This window comes from Hippopotamus amphibius, chromosome 12 (genome assembly GCF_030028045.1).
Source record: "Hippopotamus amphibius kiboko isolate mHipAmp2 chromosome 12, mHipAmp2.hap2, whole genome shotgun sequence".
NCBI classification, from domain to species: Eukaryota; Metazoa; Chordata; class Mammalia; order Artiodactyla; family Hippopotamidae; genus Hippopotamus; species Hippopotamus amphibius.
Genome location: NC_080197.1, coordinates 24,472,068 through 24,486,436, shown reverse-complemented (window position 1 = coordinate 24,486,436; position 14,369 = coordinate 24,472,068). Strand labels below are relative to the sequence as shown.

At 54.7% G+C, this 14,369-nt stretch overlaps 1 protein-coding gene across 8 annotated transcripts in view; it reads left to right on the top strand.

Moving 5' to 3' along the window:
* Positions 1 to 13,921, top strand: part of CEP250 (centrosomal protein 250) — a 46,021-nt gene extending 32,100 nt beyond the window's left edge. For 6 of the 8 annotated variants that reach the window (XM_057702613.1, XM_057702609.1, XM_057702610.1 and 3 more), the window contains 10 exons: positions 151 to 493; positions 995 to 1,116; positions 2,103 to 2,223; positions 3,273 to 3,394; positions 3,876 to 6,491; positions 9,751 to 9,864; positions 10,016 to 10,171; positions 10,616 to 10,711; positions 11,649 to 11,711; positions 13,080 to 13,921. In XM_057702613.1, coding sequence (XP_057558596.1) covers positions 151 to 493; positions 995 to 1,116; positions 2,103 to 2,223; positions 3,273 to 3,394; positions 3,876 to 6,491; positions 9,751 to 9,864; positions 10,016 to 10,171; positions 10,616 to 10,711; positions 11,649 to 11,711; positions 13,080 to 13,346 — 4,020 coding nt within the window. In that variant the 3' untranslated portion in view covers positions 13,347 to 13,921. The remainder of the gene's footprint in view (positions 1 to 150; positions 494 to 994; positions 1,117 to 2,102; positions 2,224 to 3,272; positions 3,395 to 3,875; positions 6,492 to 9,750; positions 9,865 to 10,015; positions 10,172 to 10,615; positions 10,712 to 11,648; positions 11,712 to 13,079) is intronic. The other 2 variants (XM_057702611.1, XM_057702612.1) reach the window with 2 other exon arrangements.
* Positions 13,922 to 14,369: the final 448 nt, after the last annotated feature.

Genomic DNA, 14,369 nt, shown 5'->3' with positions numbered 1-14,369 from the left:
CCCTCCCTTCCTGCTGGAGAACCGAGCCTACTGAAATCCGCCCAGCGCCAGTCAAGGTTTGCACAGGGATTGAATGGGGTCAGGCCCAGGAGGGTCCAGGGAGAGGGTATCCACTCCCTGTTCAGAGTGACCGTACTTCCTCTCTGGCAGGTGGAATTACTGACGCAGGAGGTGAAGGAAAAGGAGGCTGACTTTCTGGCCCAGGAGGCACAGCTGCTGGAGGAGCTAGAGGCATCTCGAGTAACAGAGCAGCAGCTACGAGCTTCCTTGTGGGCCCAGGAAGCCAAGGCGGCCCAACTGCAGCTGCGTCTGCGCAGCACGGAGAGCCGGCTGGAGGCGCTGGCGGCCGAGCAGCAGCCTGGGCACCAGGCGCAGGTGCAGCTGGCCAGCCTCTGTTCTGTCCTGCAGCAGGCCCTGGGGTCTGCGTGTGAGAGCAGGCTTGAGCTGTGTGGCGGGGGAGACGCCGCTCCCTCCCTCTGGGGCCCTGAGCCAGGTGAGGCAGCCAGGAACTCAGTCGTTTGGTCAAAGCCAGGCCTAGCTCCCGGGGGAGAAGGAAAGGGAATGCAGTTCCTTAGACAATACCGCATCAAGGCCAAGGTCACGGACTCTGGGATTAATTCAATCAGAGTTTGAACCCCAGCTGGGCCATTTGCTAGATGTGTGTCCTTGGGCAAGTCAGTCACCTCTCCTCTTTGAGCTTGAATCTCTCAACTATAAAATGAGGGTGTTAAAAGCACTTACCTCTCGGGATTTTTAAGGAGTTCATGAGATGGCAGGAATAAAATCGTTCACACAGTCTAACGAATGATAGCTAGCATTTTCTAGTGCCCGTCACAGCTGCGTGCAGACAGGGCATGATGAGCGAACTGCTGAGAAGGGGCTCTTTGAGGAGAGGAGGGATGGGTGGGAAGGCCACGGCCATGTCTGGGAGGTACGGCTGTTTCTTTTCATAGAGCAGCCAGGCAGGTCAGGAGGTGTTTCCTCATTTTTTCAGACCAGAATGGGGCTAGGATCCTCTTTAAGAAAGGGCCCCTCCTGACGGCTCTCTCAGCTGAGGCGGTAGCGTCTGCCCTCCACAGACTTCACCAAGACCTGTGGAAGACTCAGCAGTCCCGGGTATGTGTCTCTGTTCTCCTTCCTCAACTCTCCACCTCCCCCAAAAAGACTCGTGAAACACTTTGACCTACTTTATTTCTGACATCAAGTTGGGATGAGTTCCACCTCTATCACGTACTACCTGGCAACTGTGAATAAGGCGTTTCTTTGGCTGCCTGGGCCTTGGTTTCCCTAGTAAAGCAGGGCAAGTCGTGCCTGCCTCACAGGGCTGTGAGGGTTAAATGAGTGAGGGGCTCGAGTGAGCCCTGTAAGCCGTGACACTCTGTACAGATCTGTGATACTGTTTTGCATCATTTTCCCTTCAGCCACAAATTATTCTTGATGCCAAGACCTCCAAGAGAAAACCCAACAAATTGAAAATCACTGAGATTTGAGGTTGCCATTTATAGGAACATTCTAGGCAAGACTGAACTAAGTGTCCCTCAAATTGCACCTCACAGTGAACCTATCAGTCTGTAAAAATTGAGTGTAAACAAGCCAGCCGCTCTGAGCTGGGGATACAAAAAGGAGAAAGACCTGCTCTCTGCCCTCAAGAAGGCTTTTGACAGAGCTGAGCAACCAGACTGTATCCTAAGATAAAGCAGAACGGATAGAATTAATTGGATCAGTAACAGAGGCCCATGATGATAATAGGACGAAGGGACAATGCGTTCTGAGTTGGGAGGGTCAGAAGGAAGGAAGCAGTGACCTTTGAGCCAAGCTTTGAAGTAGGATTTCAGGGAGAGGGGAGGCGACCCCTCTCAGACTTCAGCAGGAGTTCTGTCTCAAAGACAGATGGGTCAGAACGGAACCCAGGCTCCAGCCCGTTGGCGCATCCCTTCGGGGAGCCGAATACACATGAGTTCAGGTAAATAACCCAGCAATCTGAGAGTAGGTCCATGATGGCAGAGCCCGACAGAGGCTGAGGGAAGAAGGGGCTTGGGCCCTGGACTGCGGCGGCTTTGTGGAAGGTGAGGAACTTGAGCTCCACGCCCTTTCTTTCCCAGGATGATCTGAGGGATCAGGCCCGGAAGCTGGAACAGCGTCTCACTGATACAGAGGCTGAGAAGAGCCAGGTCCACACAGAGTTGCAGGCTCTGCAGAGGCAGCTCTCCCAGAACCAGGAAGGTGAGACGCTCAAGGCAGGAGGGGAGTTTGGGGGGAAGTGAGAGGAAAGGCAGGAAGCCCAGAGGGGCGGGATCAGGCCTAGGAGCCGCTCTTTACTGCTTACCGACAACTGTGAGATTTACCTAAAGGCACCTCCAAAGGGGTAATGACCCCTGTGAACTATTTTCTGTGCTTTGCTTGGCCTTTGAGGGCCGTCCCTGAAGAAGGGACTTGGAGGAACAGATTTGGTGAACTGAGGAAAGTCGCTGGCTAGGCTTCCATTTTTTCTGTCTGCAGATTTAAAAACTGGCAACCTAAAGCTCGGTCTATAAGAACACTGTGAAATTCTGTGTCTTTTATCATTTATCAGCGTCACTTATTTTGTCATGTCCAACTATGTTCTCAGAATGATTAACCTTTGACAGCAGAAGGATCCTGAGCTTGTTTAGAAGACAGGAAGTGGGTGGAATCTGGGGAGAACGTATCTGTGCCACAGCCAAGGGCTGGGAAGGGTGGTGACTGCTAGGAAAGGAAAGGAGAGGGGAGGGTCTTGCGACTTAAGGCTCAACTATAGAAGAGAAGAAGACAACGTGGGGAGTGGGTCTGGGTCTTAAAAGTGTCCCAAAGGGCTCCCTGAGAGCCACACTCATAGAGCTGGGTTCTGGTGCATTTTGCAGAAATGGAGGGCACCCAGCAGAGCAACCCTGCTCTCTAGGAACCTCTGCAAAATCATAGAATTAGGGGCTGGAAAGGACCTCCACCGTCATCTAGCTCAACCCCGGCTGGAATCCAGGGTTGAGAATCTGTGTGATCGGGATGAGAAGTGTTGGGATGGTTGTCAGGCATTGCTGGCGCTGGGCAGCAGGTGCAGACACGAGTCTGGAAGCAGCAGGGAGCCCAGACAAACAGCAGCTGGCAGATGGGTGATGTCTCTATGAAACTGGATGCAGTTCTCTCCTTCTTGGCCTTTTCCTCCTTTGATTCTGTTCCCCATCTTCCATCTGCCTCTACACCCCTCTTTTCTTGTACCCCCAATCATGATTCTTCTTCCACTACCTCTCTTCCCAAAGAGAAATCCAAGTGGGAAGGAAAACAGAACTCCCTAGAATCTGAGCTGATAGAACTGCATGAAACTGTGGCATCCTTACAGAGTCGGCTACGGCAAGCAGAGCTGCAGGGAATAGAAGCCCAGGTATGGTGGTTCTGGTTTGGGGGAGGATGTTGCTTCAGGAGTAGTCCCTCGGGGCCCAGGCTCAAGCTCCTGGGCCCATCCTGGCCCGTGGTCATACCCCATCCGTATGTAGTGCCCAGCTTCATTCATCAGTGTCTCCGTTTCTCTGGCTGTCCCCACATCCCTGAGGGCCGTGATTAAGGACCCAGTGACTCCTCCTTTAATTACTTTTTCTGAATTGAGGTTTAGATTTTTGTCCCTTGCCCTGAAGGACCAGAGTCTAGGATGGCTCGTTTGCACCCGGCTTTCCCCTCTGAGCATAGCAGAGCCCAGGGATGTGGTAGGGATGTTCTTTTACAGTATCAGCCTAAGTGGAACTCTCAATTCCTTTTGCCCAAATCCTTGACAATGCTGGTGCCACAGAGGAAGGAAGGAAGGAGCTGTGTTGGAGTGACAGTTCAGGGAAGTATAGTTTAAGGTGGTTTTGCATCTTGTTTTCCAGAATGAGCGAGAGTTACTGCAGGCAGCCAAGGAGAACCTGACCGCCCAGGTGGAATGTCTACAGGCATCTGTTGCAGAAGCCAGGGCTCAGGCAAGCGCTGCTGGGGTCCTGGAGGAAGACCTGAGAACAGCGCATTCAGCCCTGAAACTGAAACATGAGGAGGTGGAGAGTGAGCGTGAGCGAGCCCAGGCCCTGCAGGAGCAGGGTGAGCTGAAGGTGGCCCAGGGGAGGGCTTTGCAGGAGAATCTGGCTCGCCTGGCCCAGACGCTGTCCGAAAGAGAAAAGGAGGTGGAGACTCTGCAGGGGAAAATCCAGGAACTGCAGAAGCAACGGGAAATGCAAAAGGCTGCTTTGGAAGTGCTATCTCTGGACCTGAAGAAGAGGAACCAAGAGGTGGATCTGCAGCAAGAACAGATTCAGGAGCTGGAGGAGTGTAGGTCTGTTTTAGAGCATCTCCCCATGGCTGTCCAGGAGCGAGAGCAGAAGCTGACTCTGCAGAGGGAGCAGATCAAGGAGCTCGAGAAGGACCGGGAGACGCAGAGGAACATCTTGGAGCATCAGCTTCTGGAACTTGAGAAGAAGACCCAAGTAATTGAGTCCCAGAACGGACAGATTCAGGACCTGAAGAAGCAGCTGGTCACAATGGAATGCCTGGCCCTGGAACTAGAGGAAAACCATCACAAAATGGAGTGCCAGCAAAAGGCGATCGAGGAGCTGGAGGGCCAGAGGGAGATGCAGAGGGTGGCTCTGACCCACCTAACACTGGACCTGGAGGAAAGGAGCCAGGAGCTGCAGGTGCAGGGCAGCCAGATCCAGGAGCTGGAGAGCCACAGCGCCCTCCTGGCAAGAGAGCTCCAGGACAAGGACCAGGAGGTGACGTCCCAGCGAGACCAGATCGGGGAGCTGCAGAGGCAGAAGGAGCATCTGACTCAGGACCTGGAGAGGAGGGAGCAGGATATGGTGCTGCTGAAGGAGAGGATTCAGGTCCTGGAAGATCAGAGGACCCTGCAGACCAAGATCCTGGAGGAGGACCTGGAGCAGATCAAGCTGTCCTTGAGAGAGCGAGGCCGGGAGCTGGCCTCTCAGAGGCAGCTGATGCAGGAGCGCGCAGAGGAAGGGAAGGGCCAGGGTAAAGCTCAGCGCGGCAGCCTGGAGCACCTGAAGCTGATCCTGCGTGATAAGGAGAAGGAGGTGGAATGCCAGCAGGAGCGAATCCAGGAGCTTCAGGAGCACGAGGACCAGCTGGAACAGGAGCTCCAGGGCCTGCACAGGAAGGTGGGTGAGATCAGCCTGCTCCTGACCCAGCGGGAGCAGGAGATAGTGGTCCTTCAGCGGCACCTTCAGGAAGCCGGGGAACAGGGGCAGCTGAAACAGCAAGCACTTCAGGGCCAGCTGGACGAGGCCCAGAGGGCCCTGGACCAGAGGACCCAGGAGCTCGAGGCCCTGCGGCACCAGCAGGAGCAGGCCCAGGGCCAGGAGGAGAACGTGAAGGAACAGGCGGGCTCACTGCAGAGAGCCCTGGAGCAGGCCCACGGCACACTGAAGGAGCGGCAGGCCGAGCTTGAGGACCACCAGGAGCACACACGGAGGCTCCAGGAAGAGCTGGCAGTGGAGGGGCAGCGGGTCCAGGCCCTAGAGGAGGTGTTGGGGGACCTAAGGGCTGAGTCTCGGGAGCAGGAGAAGGCTCTGCTGGCCCTCCAGCAGCAATGCGCCGAGCGGGCCCAGGAGCACGAGGCAGAGGCCCAGGCCCTGCGGGACAGCTGGCTGCAGGCAGAGGCGATGCTCCAGCAACGGGACCGGGAGCTGGAGGCCCTGCGGGAAGATGGCCAGTCCTCCCAGCGACGGGAGGAGGCCGCCCGGGGCCAGGCTGAGGCTCTGCAGGAGGCCCTCAGCAAGGCTCAGGCCGCCCTGCAGGAGAAAGAGCAGCATCTCCTTGGGCAGGCGGAACTGAGCCGCAGCCTAGAGGCCAGCACGGCCACCTTGCAGGCTGCCCTGGACTCCTGCCAGGCACAAGCCCGGCAGCTGGAGGGCGCCCTGAGGAAGCGGGAAGGTGAGATCCAGGACCGGGACCTCCGACACCAGGAGGCCGTGCGGCAGCTCCAGCAGGCACTTGCCCGGAGGGATGAAGAGCTGACACACCAGAGGAGGCAGGGGCAGCTGCTGGAGAAGTCTCTGGCCCAAAGGAGCCAAGAGGATGCGACCCAAGACAAGCTGGAGCCAAGGCATGAGAGAGAAGAGGAAGAGATGAGGGGCCTTCGTGAGAGCCTAACGGAGCTGCAGTGGACTCTAGCTCAAAAGGAAGAGGAGATCCTGGAGCTGAGGGAGGCCCAGCAAAGGAAGGGTCCGGAGGACTCACTGCACAGCTGCAAAGCCTCCCTGGGGGAGATGCCGTCCACCTCGCTCGATTCCTCAGGGCCCAGGCTGCAGCGGGAGCTGGAGCGACTGCAGGTGGCCCTGAGGCAGACGGAGGCCAGGGAGATCGAGTGGAGGGAGAAGGCCCAGGGCCTGGCGCTGTCCCTGGCCCAGAGCAAGGCCAGCGTCAGCAGTCTGCAGGAGGTAGCCCTGTTCCTGCAAGCCTCCGTCCGGGAGCGGGACTTGGACCAGCAGAGGCTGCGGGTGAGTCACTCCGTGGGTAGTAAGAGCGGGGGCAGAGCCGGGTCTGCCTGGGCCCCGGGGCTGTCTGCACCTCAGGGTGAGAGAAAGCTGAGGGCGTGAACACCTCAACACTGTGGAATTCAGCTTACAGTGCTGGGGGGCTGGGGTGGGGCAGGCGGAGATACGATACCCACAGTCTCTGCCCTCCTAGAGCTGACAGTCTAGTGGAAAAGCAATTATAACGCAGTGCCTAATTAGGATCAGTGCCTAATACGTGAAGTTTAGTGTGCTCTGAGCATCCTAGAGGGACGCCCCACCTCTCCTGGGGGTGCATCCCAAAAGGCTTCCTGGTAAAAGTGGTGTTCCGATTAAGTCTGAACGGACCAGTAAGGAGGGAGCCAAGCACAGGTTGGGGAGGGAGAGGAAAGAGGAGGAGAAGGAGCGTGGAGTATCTGTGAAGGAGTTCAGGCTGCCTAGGACGTAGAGAGGGGGCGATGGCAAGAGAAAGAGGACAGCAAGGGGCCCCTCATTTAGGGCTTGTCAGCATGTTAAGGACCTGGGTGACCAGTGGGAAGTGGATGAAGGGTTTGGGGCAGTGGAGTGGCGTGATCAGATATATAGTTCAGAAAGATGGCTCAGGCTGCCGGGGGAGCAACTGTAGATCTGGGGACACCACCGAGGAGGCTGTAATGGGAGTCAGTGGGGAGATGGTGACCTCAGGTAGGAAGTGTGGATGGAGACACGTGGGTGGTCCTAGAGGTTCACAGGATTTCTGGCAGGTGATCACCCAAGAGATGAAGGGTGTAAAGATGAAAGAAATCAAAGACAGCACCCAGGTTTTTGCTCACTGGGATAAAGGTAGGTTTGGGGAAGAGGAGAAGATAGTGAGCTCAGTTTGGAAATGGAGTGAGGTACCTGTGGGACATGCAAGGGGACATGTCCAGTGGGCGGCTCTATAAAGTAATCTGAAGTTAAAGGATGAGATTGAGGCTAGAGGTAGAGACTTTGGAGTTGTCAGCAGTTAGGAAAAGTGAGCTCCTTTAGGAGGGATGTTGAGTGACAGAGGAAGTGACCTTCGGGTATAACCTTCAGCCTCAAGTCAGGGCCATGTCTTAGCCATCTTTGCACCTTGCACTGAGCACAAGACCTGCACAGAGTGAGCAAGAGGAACCCAGCCCATTTCTCCTGGAAAGTTGCCCCTATATCCTGGTCCCTTGACCTGAGGTGAGCCCTTAGAGAACCCCTGTCTCACCTCGGACACACAATCCTGCAGGGACTTGCCTTCCAGGAGCCCCAAAAACTCTACTCTGGTTAAAAGGCAATATGCAGGCAAGGGGTTACATTTATGAACTTTGGAGTCAAGTTCTTGAATTTGAAATATGGTTCTGCAGTTTATTAGCTCTGTCACCTGAGGTAAGTGCCTTCTCTGACTCTTGGCTTTTTCATTGATAAAATATGGAATATTAGTACCAGTCCCATAGAGCCATGTTGAGTCCAAAAAGCGATAATATGGATAAAGTGCACAGGAAAAAGGCATTCAATAAGTGAGACTCCTTTCCTATTTCCAGGCCTGTTCTTATGGGCACAGAAAAAGTCAGATACGTAGGTGGGCGGGATGCACTTTCTGTCCATACTTTTGAGTTACTGAGCAGTGTTTTCTCAATAATGGTGCTCAGGTCAGGGTCCCCTCATTCCCAAAACACTCAAGGACACCTTTCAGAATCAGCCCTTCATCATAGTAGCATCATTTTTAAAAATCGAAGTATAGTTGATTTACAATGTTTCCAGCATACAGCAAAGTGATTCAGTTATACATATAAAAATATATATATATGTATATATATATATTCTTTTTCAGACTCTTTTCCCTTATAGGTTATTACAAGATGTTGAATATAGTTCCCTGTGCTGTACAGTAGGTCCTTGTTGTTTATCTACTTTATGTATAATAGTGTGTATCTGTTAACTCCTCATTTATCCCTCCTTCCCCTTTGGTAACCATGTTTGTTTTCTATGTCCTTGAGTCTATTTCTGTTTTGTAAATAAATTCATTTGTGTCATTTTTTTTTAGAGTCCACATGTAAGTGATATCATGATATTTGTCTTTCTCTGTCTGGCTTACTTCACTTAGTATGATCATCTCTAGATCCATCCATGTTGCTGCAAATGGCATTATTTCATTCCTTTTATGGCTAAGTAACATTCCGTTGTTATTTACCACATCTTCTTCACCCATTCATCTGTCGACAGGCATTTATATAGTAGCATCATTTTTTATGTTAAGCTTTTTACATGCCAGGCACTGTTACCCTCACTTTCTTCTACAACAACCCTGAGAAGTAGGAATGGTTACTGTCTTCATTTTATAATTGAGGAACGTCAGATGAGAGAGATTAAGTAACCTGTCCGAGGTCATCCAGCTCGTAAAGGGCAGAACTAGGATTAGACCTAAGCAAGCTGGCCTCATGACACTGAACTCCTTTCCTCTCCCAGACAGCCTCCACCCCCACGGGAAACCTCCGTTCTTCTCTGTCCATCCTCTTGACCCTTACCGTTCACGAGCCCTGGGGTGCCTAGAAAATACCTAGCACTAGTCTTCCCATTTATCTAAAGGAGTTTAATCCCAGAGGCTTGATCTATGCTTCATGCGCTCATTTTGGGGGGAGCAGGGGGGGTGGGGCTGTGTGGCATGTGGGATGTTAGTTCCCCAACCACGGATCAAACCTGTGCCTCCTGCATTGGGAGTGTGGAGTCTCATGGTGGTCATTTTACAAACGAAGTAATTGGGGTTTGGAGAGAGCTCATATCATGACCCAAGTCATATAGCCAATAAGTGGTGACACAGTACCCGGCTCTATGTGATTCCCGAGTCCATGCTCTTTCCACAACACCTAGTGCTCCAGTTTATCGCTTAGCTTAGGGGAGCTCTAAAACAGGAGTTCCCTGGTTGCCTAGGGGTTAGGATTTCACTGCCGTGGCCCTGGTTCAATCCCTGGTCGAGGAACTAAGATCGCATGAGCCACACGGCGTGGCCAAAAAAATAAAAATAAATAAAATGAGACAGGTTTTAGTCCTAGCCTACCATGTATCCTTGGAAAGATCCCTCTCTGCTCCTTTGTTTTATCCATCTGTAAAATGAAGGTTTTGCACTAGGATAGCTCAGAGGTGCCAGGAAAAATGAGACTATAACCTGATGAGAAAATTGCTGAGGACAGAGGGTGGAGTGGGTCTGGATGTGAGGTCGTCATGGTGTGACTTTGCTCCACGCCTGATAACCCAGGATGAGCTGGAGCTCACCAGACAAGCTCTGGAGAAGGAGCGACCCCACAGCCCAGGCCCTGCCAGCAAAGCAGAACGGGGGCCCAGAGGAGAGCCCGGCGCCCAGCTGGGAGAGGTGAGCTGGGGGCCTGGCCAGGGGCTTGTCCCCTTCCCCTGGGAATTGTGTCCCTGAAGCCCAGACCCTGCCAGGTTAGTCCTTTGCCCTCTGTCTGTTCCCCACCTGTCTCAGGGGCTGCCCAGGTCAGACTGACAGGTCTCTCCCTCAGGTCTCGGGAGTGAAGACTGAGCCGAGTCCTGACCTGGAGGAGAAGCAGCTCTGGGAGCAGAGGCTTGAAAACCTGCAGCGAGCGGTGGCACAGCTAGAGGTTGACCGGAGCCGCCTGCAGCACCACAACGCCCAGCTGCGGACCACCCTGGAGCAGGTGGGTGACCCCCGTCCTCGGCTGCCTCCCCGGTCCGGTGGGCGTGCATCTCCACTTCTGCAGCCCCCAGAGCGGGGTTAGTAAACTATAGCCCAGGAGCCACGTTAGGCCTGCTGCCGTTTCTGAAAGTAAAGTTGTTTGGAGACACTGCAGTAGCTGTGACAGATCGAATGGCCCACAGCGCCTAAAATACTACAGGAGAGGTTTGCTGGCCCTGCTTCAGAGGCCCGGGAGGCTGGCCCCACCTCCTCCGCCGGCCGCAGCAGCACTTCGCACTCAGGGCTGCCTCAGCACACGCTCACCTCAGCCCAGGAGTTCAGCGTCTCACCACTGCTGGCCCCTTACACTCACATCCTCCTCCCGCCGGCCTCCTCTCAAAAAAGGCAGCTCTGCCCCCGCCCCAGAGCCAAGCCCAGCCCTGATTTCTCACTCACATTCTGGCAGGTGGAGAGAGAGCGGAGAAAACTGAAGAGGGATTCCATGCGCACGTCACGGGTCCTGGAGAGCCGTGAAGCCACAGCACCATCACCCACCCGGCAGGTTTATCTGTTTTCATTGTCTGCAGCCGCAGGGGAGCCCAAGCCCAGCCACCAGAAACAGCCCTTTGCAGTTCATATCCCAGGCTACCCTTGCAAGGGGAGAAGCCACTGCAGCCAGTCCAGAGGGCCCTTCCTGGCCGGCCCTGCCCCACCCAGCGCTGTCCCTGACCCAGGAAGGAGGCCCAGCCTCAGTGGGTGGGGCTGGAGTCAGCCCTGCCTTCTGAGGAACCCAGCCTTCACCGATGTCCAGTCCACCCACCCCCCAGACCAGGGCTTCAGGCTCCCAGGAGCAGGCCTCATGGGGCTTCTGGTCTCTCCCTGCGTGTACACACCTGAATGTGCCTAGGAGCTTGATAGCAGCTTTGTGGACCTCTTCAACTTCCTTGCCCTTTGCAGTACTGAATTCACAAGATAGGGGTCCAAGGTATTTCCTGGGGCCAGCAGGATTTGGGGGAAGACACCACAAACCAGCACTCTTAGCTGAGGTGTGCCCGTCCGTAGGCAGCCCTGGGGCCTGGCAGGCAGGGCTGTTCCTGGTGGCTGGGCACTTCCCAGCCCTCCATCCCCCTTCCTTTAAGGAAAGCTCCCCAAGGGGCAGGCCCCTTATCTTACTTCTGCCCTGCATCCCTAGCTCACGCCCGGGGCTAGCACGAAGCCTGTCTGTGGTGTACTTTAAATCAGGAGGTGCCTCAGAGGAGCCAGTCCTATCCACACCATAAGGACATTTGGTGTCAGGTCTCCATGGGCGTTGCCCATTCGGCTGGTTTGGGCCCTCTGGGGCCTCTTCTTGCCCCAGGGCCGTGCTGCCCCAGAAACTTCAGTCTGAGTTCAGGCGCTCTGGCCCGTAGCCCTTGCCCTGGTCCCCAGGCTTGTGAGGAGGCCTGCACAAACCCCGGTGGAAGGCCTGTCCCAACAGGAATGGCATGTGTCTTCCACAGGATGAAAGAGGAGGGCAGAAGGCCTCTTCAGATACCAAGCACATGGTTGAACTACAGAAAGAGGTACGTTCCAGAAGGATCCGTTTTCTAGGCCCCCTTCCCTCCCTTGCACTCAGGCAGCGAGGCTTTGGTGTCCTATGTGCTTGGCCCTTTGTGCACCTCCAGCAGGGAGAGGGGAGAATAGTTCCTGCCTCGGAGAACTTGAGTCTTCATGGGAGGCAAGCAGAGCCCTTTCCCAGCTCCACCTCCCACATTAAGTGGACTTAACCTCCCCTATGCTTAGGGTGGGACTGGGGAAGAAAGCACACTCCAGGCCCCAGACCTCCTACTTAGGGAGGAAAAGGAAAAGGCAGAGGGCTGAGGAGCAGACAGAAGATTCTAAGAGGACAGACGAAAGCAAGCAGAAGCTCCCTGGCCGCCTCTGCCCTCACGTGCGCCCTTGCAGGCAGGACTGTTGCCTGCATACCGGGTAGAGCAGCCTGGCACCAGCACCAGGATCCATACCCTAGAGCCCAGGTCAAGCTCAGGGAAACTGTATAAAGTGCCTTCTTGCCTCTTAGGCCTCACCTAAAAGGTTCACCCTGCCTTTCAAGTCCCAGGAGTAATTAGAACTGTGGACTTCTGATTTCCGAGCCTGTATCAGAAATCATTCGTCTCTACTGGCAGGGCCTGACTGTACAGCTAGACCTCAGCTATTACTGTGAATTCTGCTAAACTCATACAAAGCAGTTGTTGAGACAGGGCCCATACTAGGGTGAGGCAAGGCAGGCCTCACTGTTGACCTGGAGTCCCTCCTTAAATTTTGCTCCCTAGGAGCCTCTCTTGCCCCACCTTACTCCTGGATGTGCTGTGAGCTCCCAATAACTTCATCGCCTGGGGCCTCAGTATACCCATTTGAGAAATGGATCAATCAGTGATTCTCAGCCCTGGCTGCATGTTAGAACCACCTGGGGAGCTTTGAAAAAAATACTGATGCTCAGGCCTCACCCCTGTCTAATTAAGTCAGAAATTCCTTAAAACCTTCCAGAAGGGGCAGAGTGGAGCTTTCTGCATGGTTAAAGCATTCTTCATCTTGGTTGAGACGGTGATTATACATGGATATGTATGTTATGAAATTTGTGCAAATGTACTTAAAATCTGGGCATTTTATTACATGTAAACGATCCCTCAGTAAAGTCGGTGAATAGTTTTGTTTGTTTTTAAGCTCCCTCTTTTGAGTCTCTGGTACAGCCAGGGTTGACAATCACTGGATTCTCTGATTCCCAGCGGCCCTTCCCGCAAACACTGTAGAGCCTGAGCCTGAGATTCGTGGGTGTGGTGGAGATGATTCAAACGCAGGTCTGCCGAGAGCCGCAGGAGCGGAGCAGGAAGGGTTGGGGCAGCGTCAGGGTCCTCCACTGCTCTCACCCTCTTGGTTTTCCTGCCCCCCAGGTGGCCCTTCTTCGAGCCCAGCTGGCCTTGGAGAGGAAGCAGAAGCAGGACTACATCGCCCGCTCGGTGCAGACGAGCCGTGAGCTGGCGGGCCTGCACCACAGCCTCTCTCACTCCCTCCTCGCTGTGGCCCAGGCCCCCGAGGCCACTGTCCTGGAGGCTGAGACCCGCAAGCTGGATGAGTCCCTGACTCAAAGCCTGACGTCGTCCCCCGGGCCGGTCCTGCTCTGCCCCAGTCCCAGCACTGCTCAGAGCACCTCCAGGTAGCAGCCGCTGCCAGGGCGGGACACGGGCCAGCCTGGGAGCACACAGACAGACAGATGGCCCCTCCACACAGCTGCAGTTTGCCAAAGAAAGTTCTGGTTCTGTTTCCCAACCTGGGAGCGCCGGGTCAGCTGGCATTCTCAGGAGGAGGGAGGGAAAGCTGCAAGGCTGGGGGCAGGCCCCAACTCACGTGGGAATGAGGCTGTCACACTTGCTGGCAGCCTGCAGTGACCCAGAGAGCGCCTCGCCCCGGCCAAGGGGCATCTGCCGCCTCTCGCCTAGAACTCATCATCCAGCACGTCACCCTCTGTCACTTCCCCCTTCAGCAATAAACCCTGGGTCTTTGCGTTTGTTCTCTGCTGCTGTCTCCACTGTGTAGCTGGGCAACAGCAGTACATTCAAGGGCTTCTATTAAGGAAGAATTTGCTAAAGATGCCAGTCAGGGGGCACGCGTTTGTCCTCTGCCTGGATTCGGATAGAGAAGGGCTACAGAAGATCGTCAAGACGAGGCCCCTGTCCCCAGGAAGCTTGAGCCCAGTTGACAGGAACAGGCAGATGAGTCGGACAGTTCTGTGTGCCGCCTAGAAGTGCTGTAGAAATTCCAGGGGCTGAGGCAGGAAGGCACGAACTGGCCCTTGACGGCTGGAGAGGAGTTGGGAGGGTTGCTAGCCAGGACTGGTCTGCCTGGGCGGAGTGTGTTGGGGCTGAGGGATGGGTAAGGAGGGAGATGAGGGAGGGCCTTGGGATCTAGATTTGAACTCATGCATCATGAGGAACCATCATATGTTCTTGACTTAAAACATGTTCTGTGGCTTCAAAAACACTGAGTTGACCTTTGGCTAAACTCAGTCTTTTGAGTTCAGAAGTGTTCTCTGGCTTCATTGCCCTTCGGGGCTGAGTGAGTGCCCTTGGGGTGTCCCTTTCTGGGCCTGTGAGCTGCAGCTGACTCTAGTCCCTTGTAGTCCAGCCGTGGGTCAAGCCAGGAAGGAGGATGGACTGTGGCAGGACTCATCACTTATGGCCTGG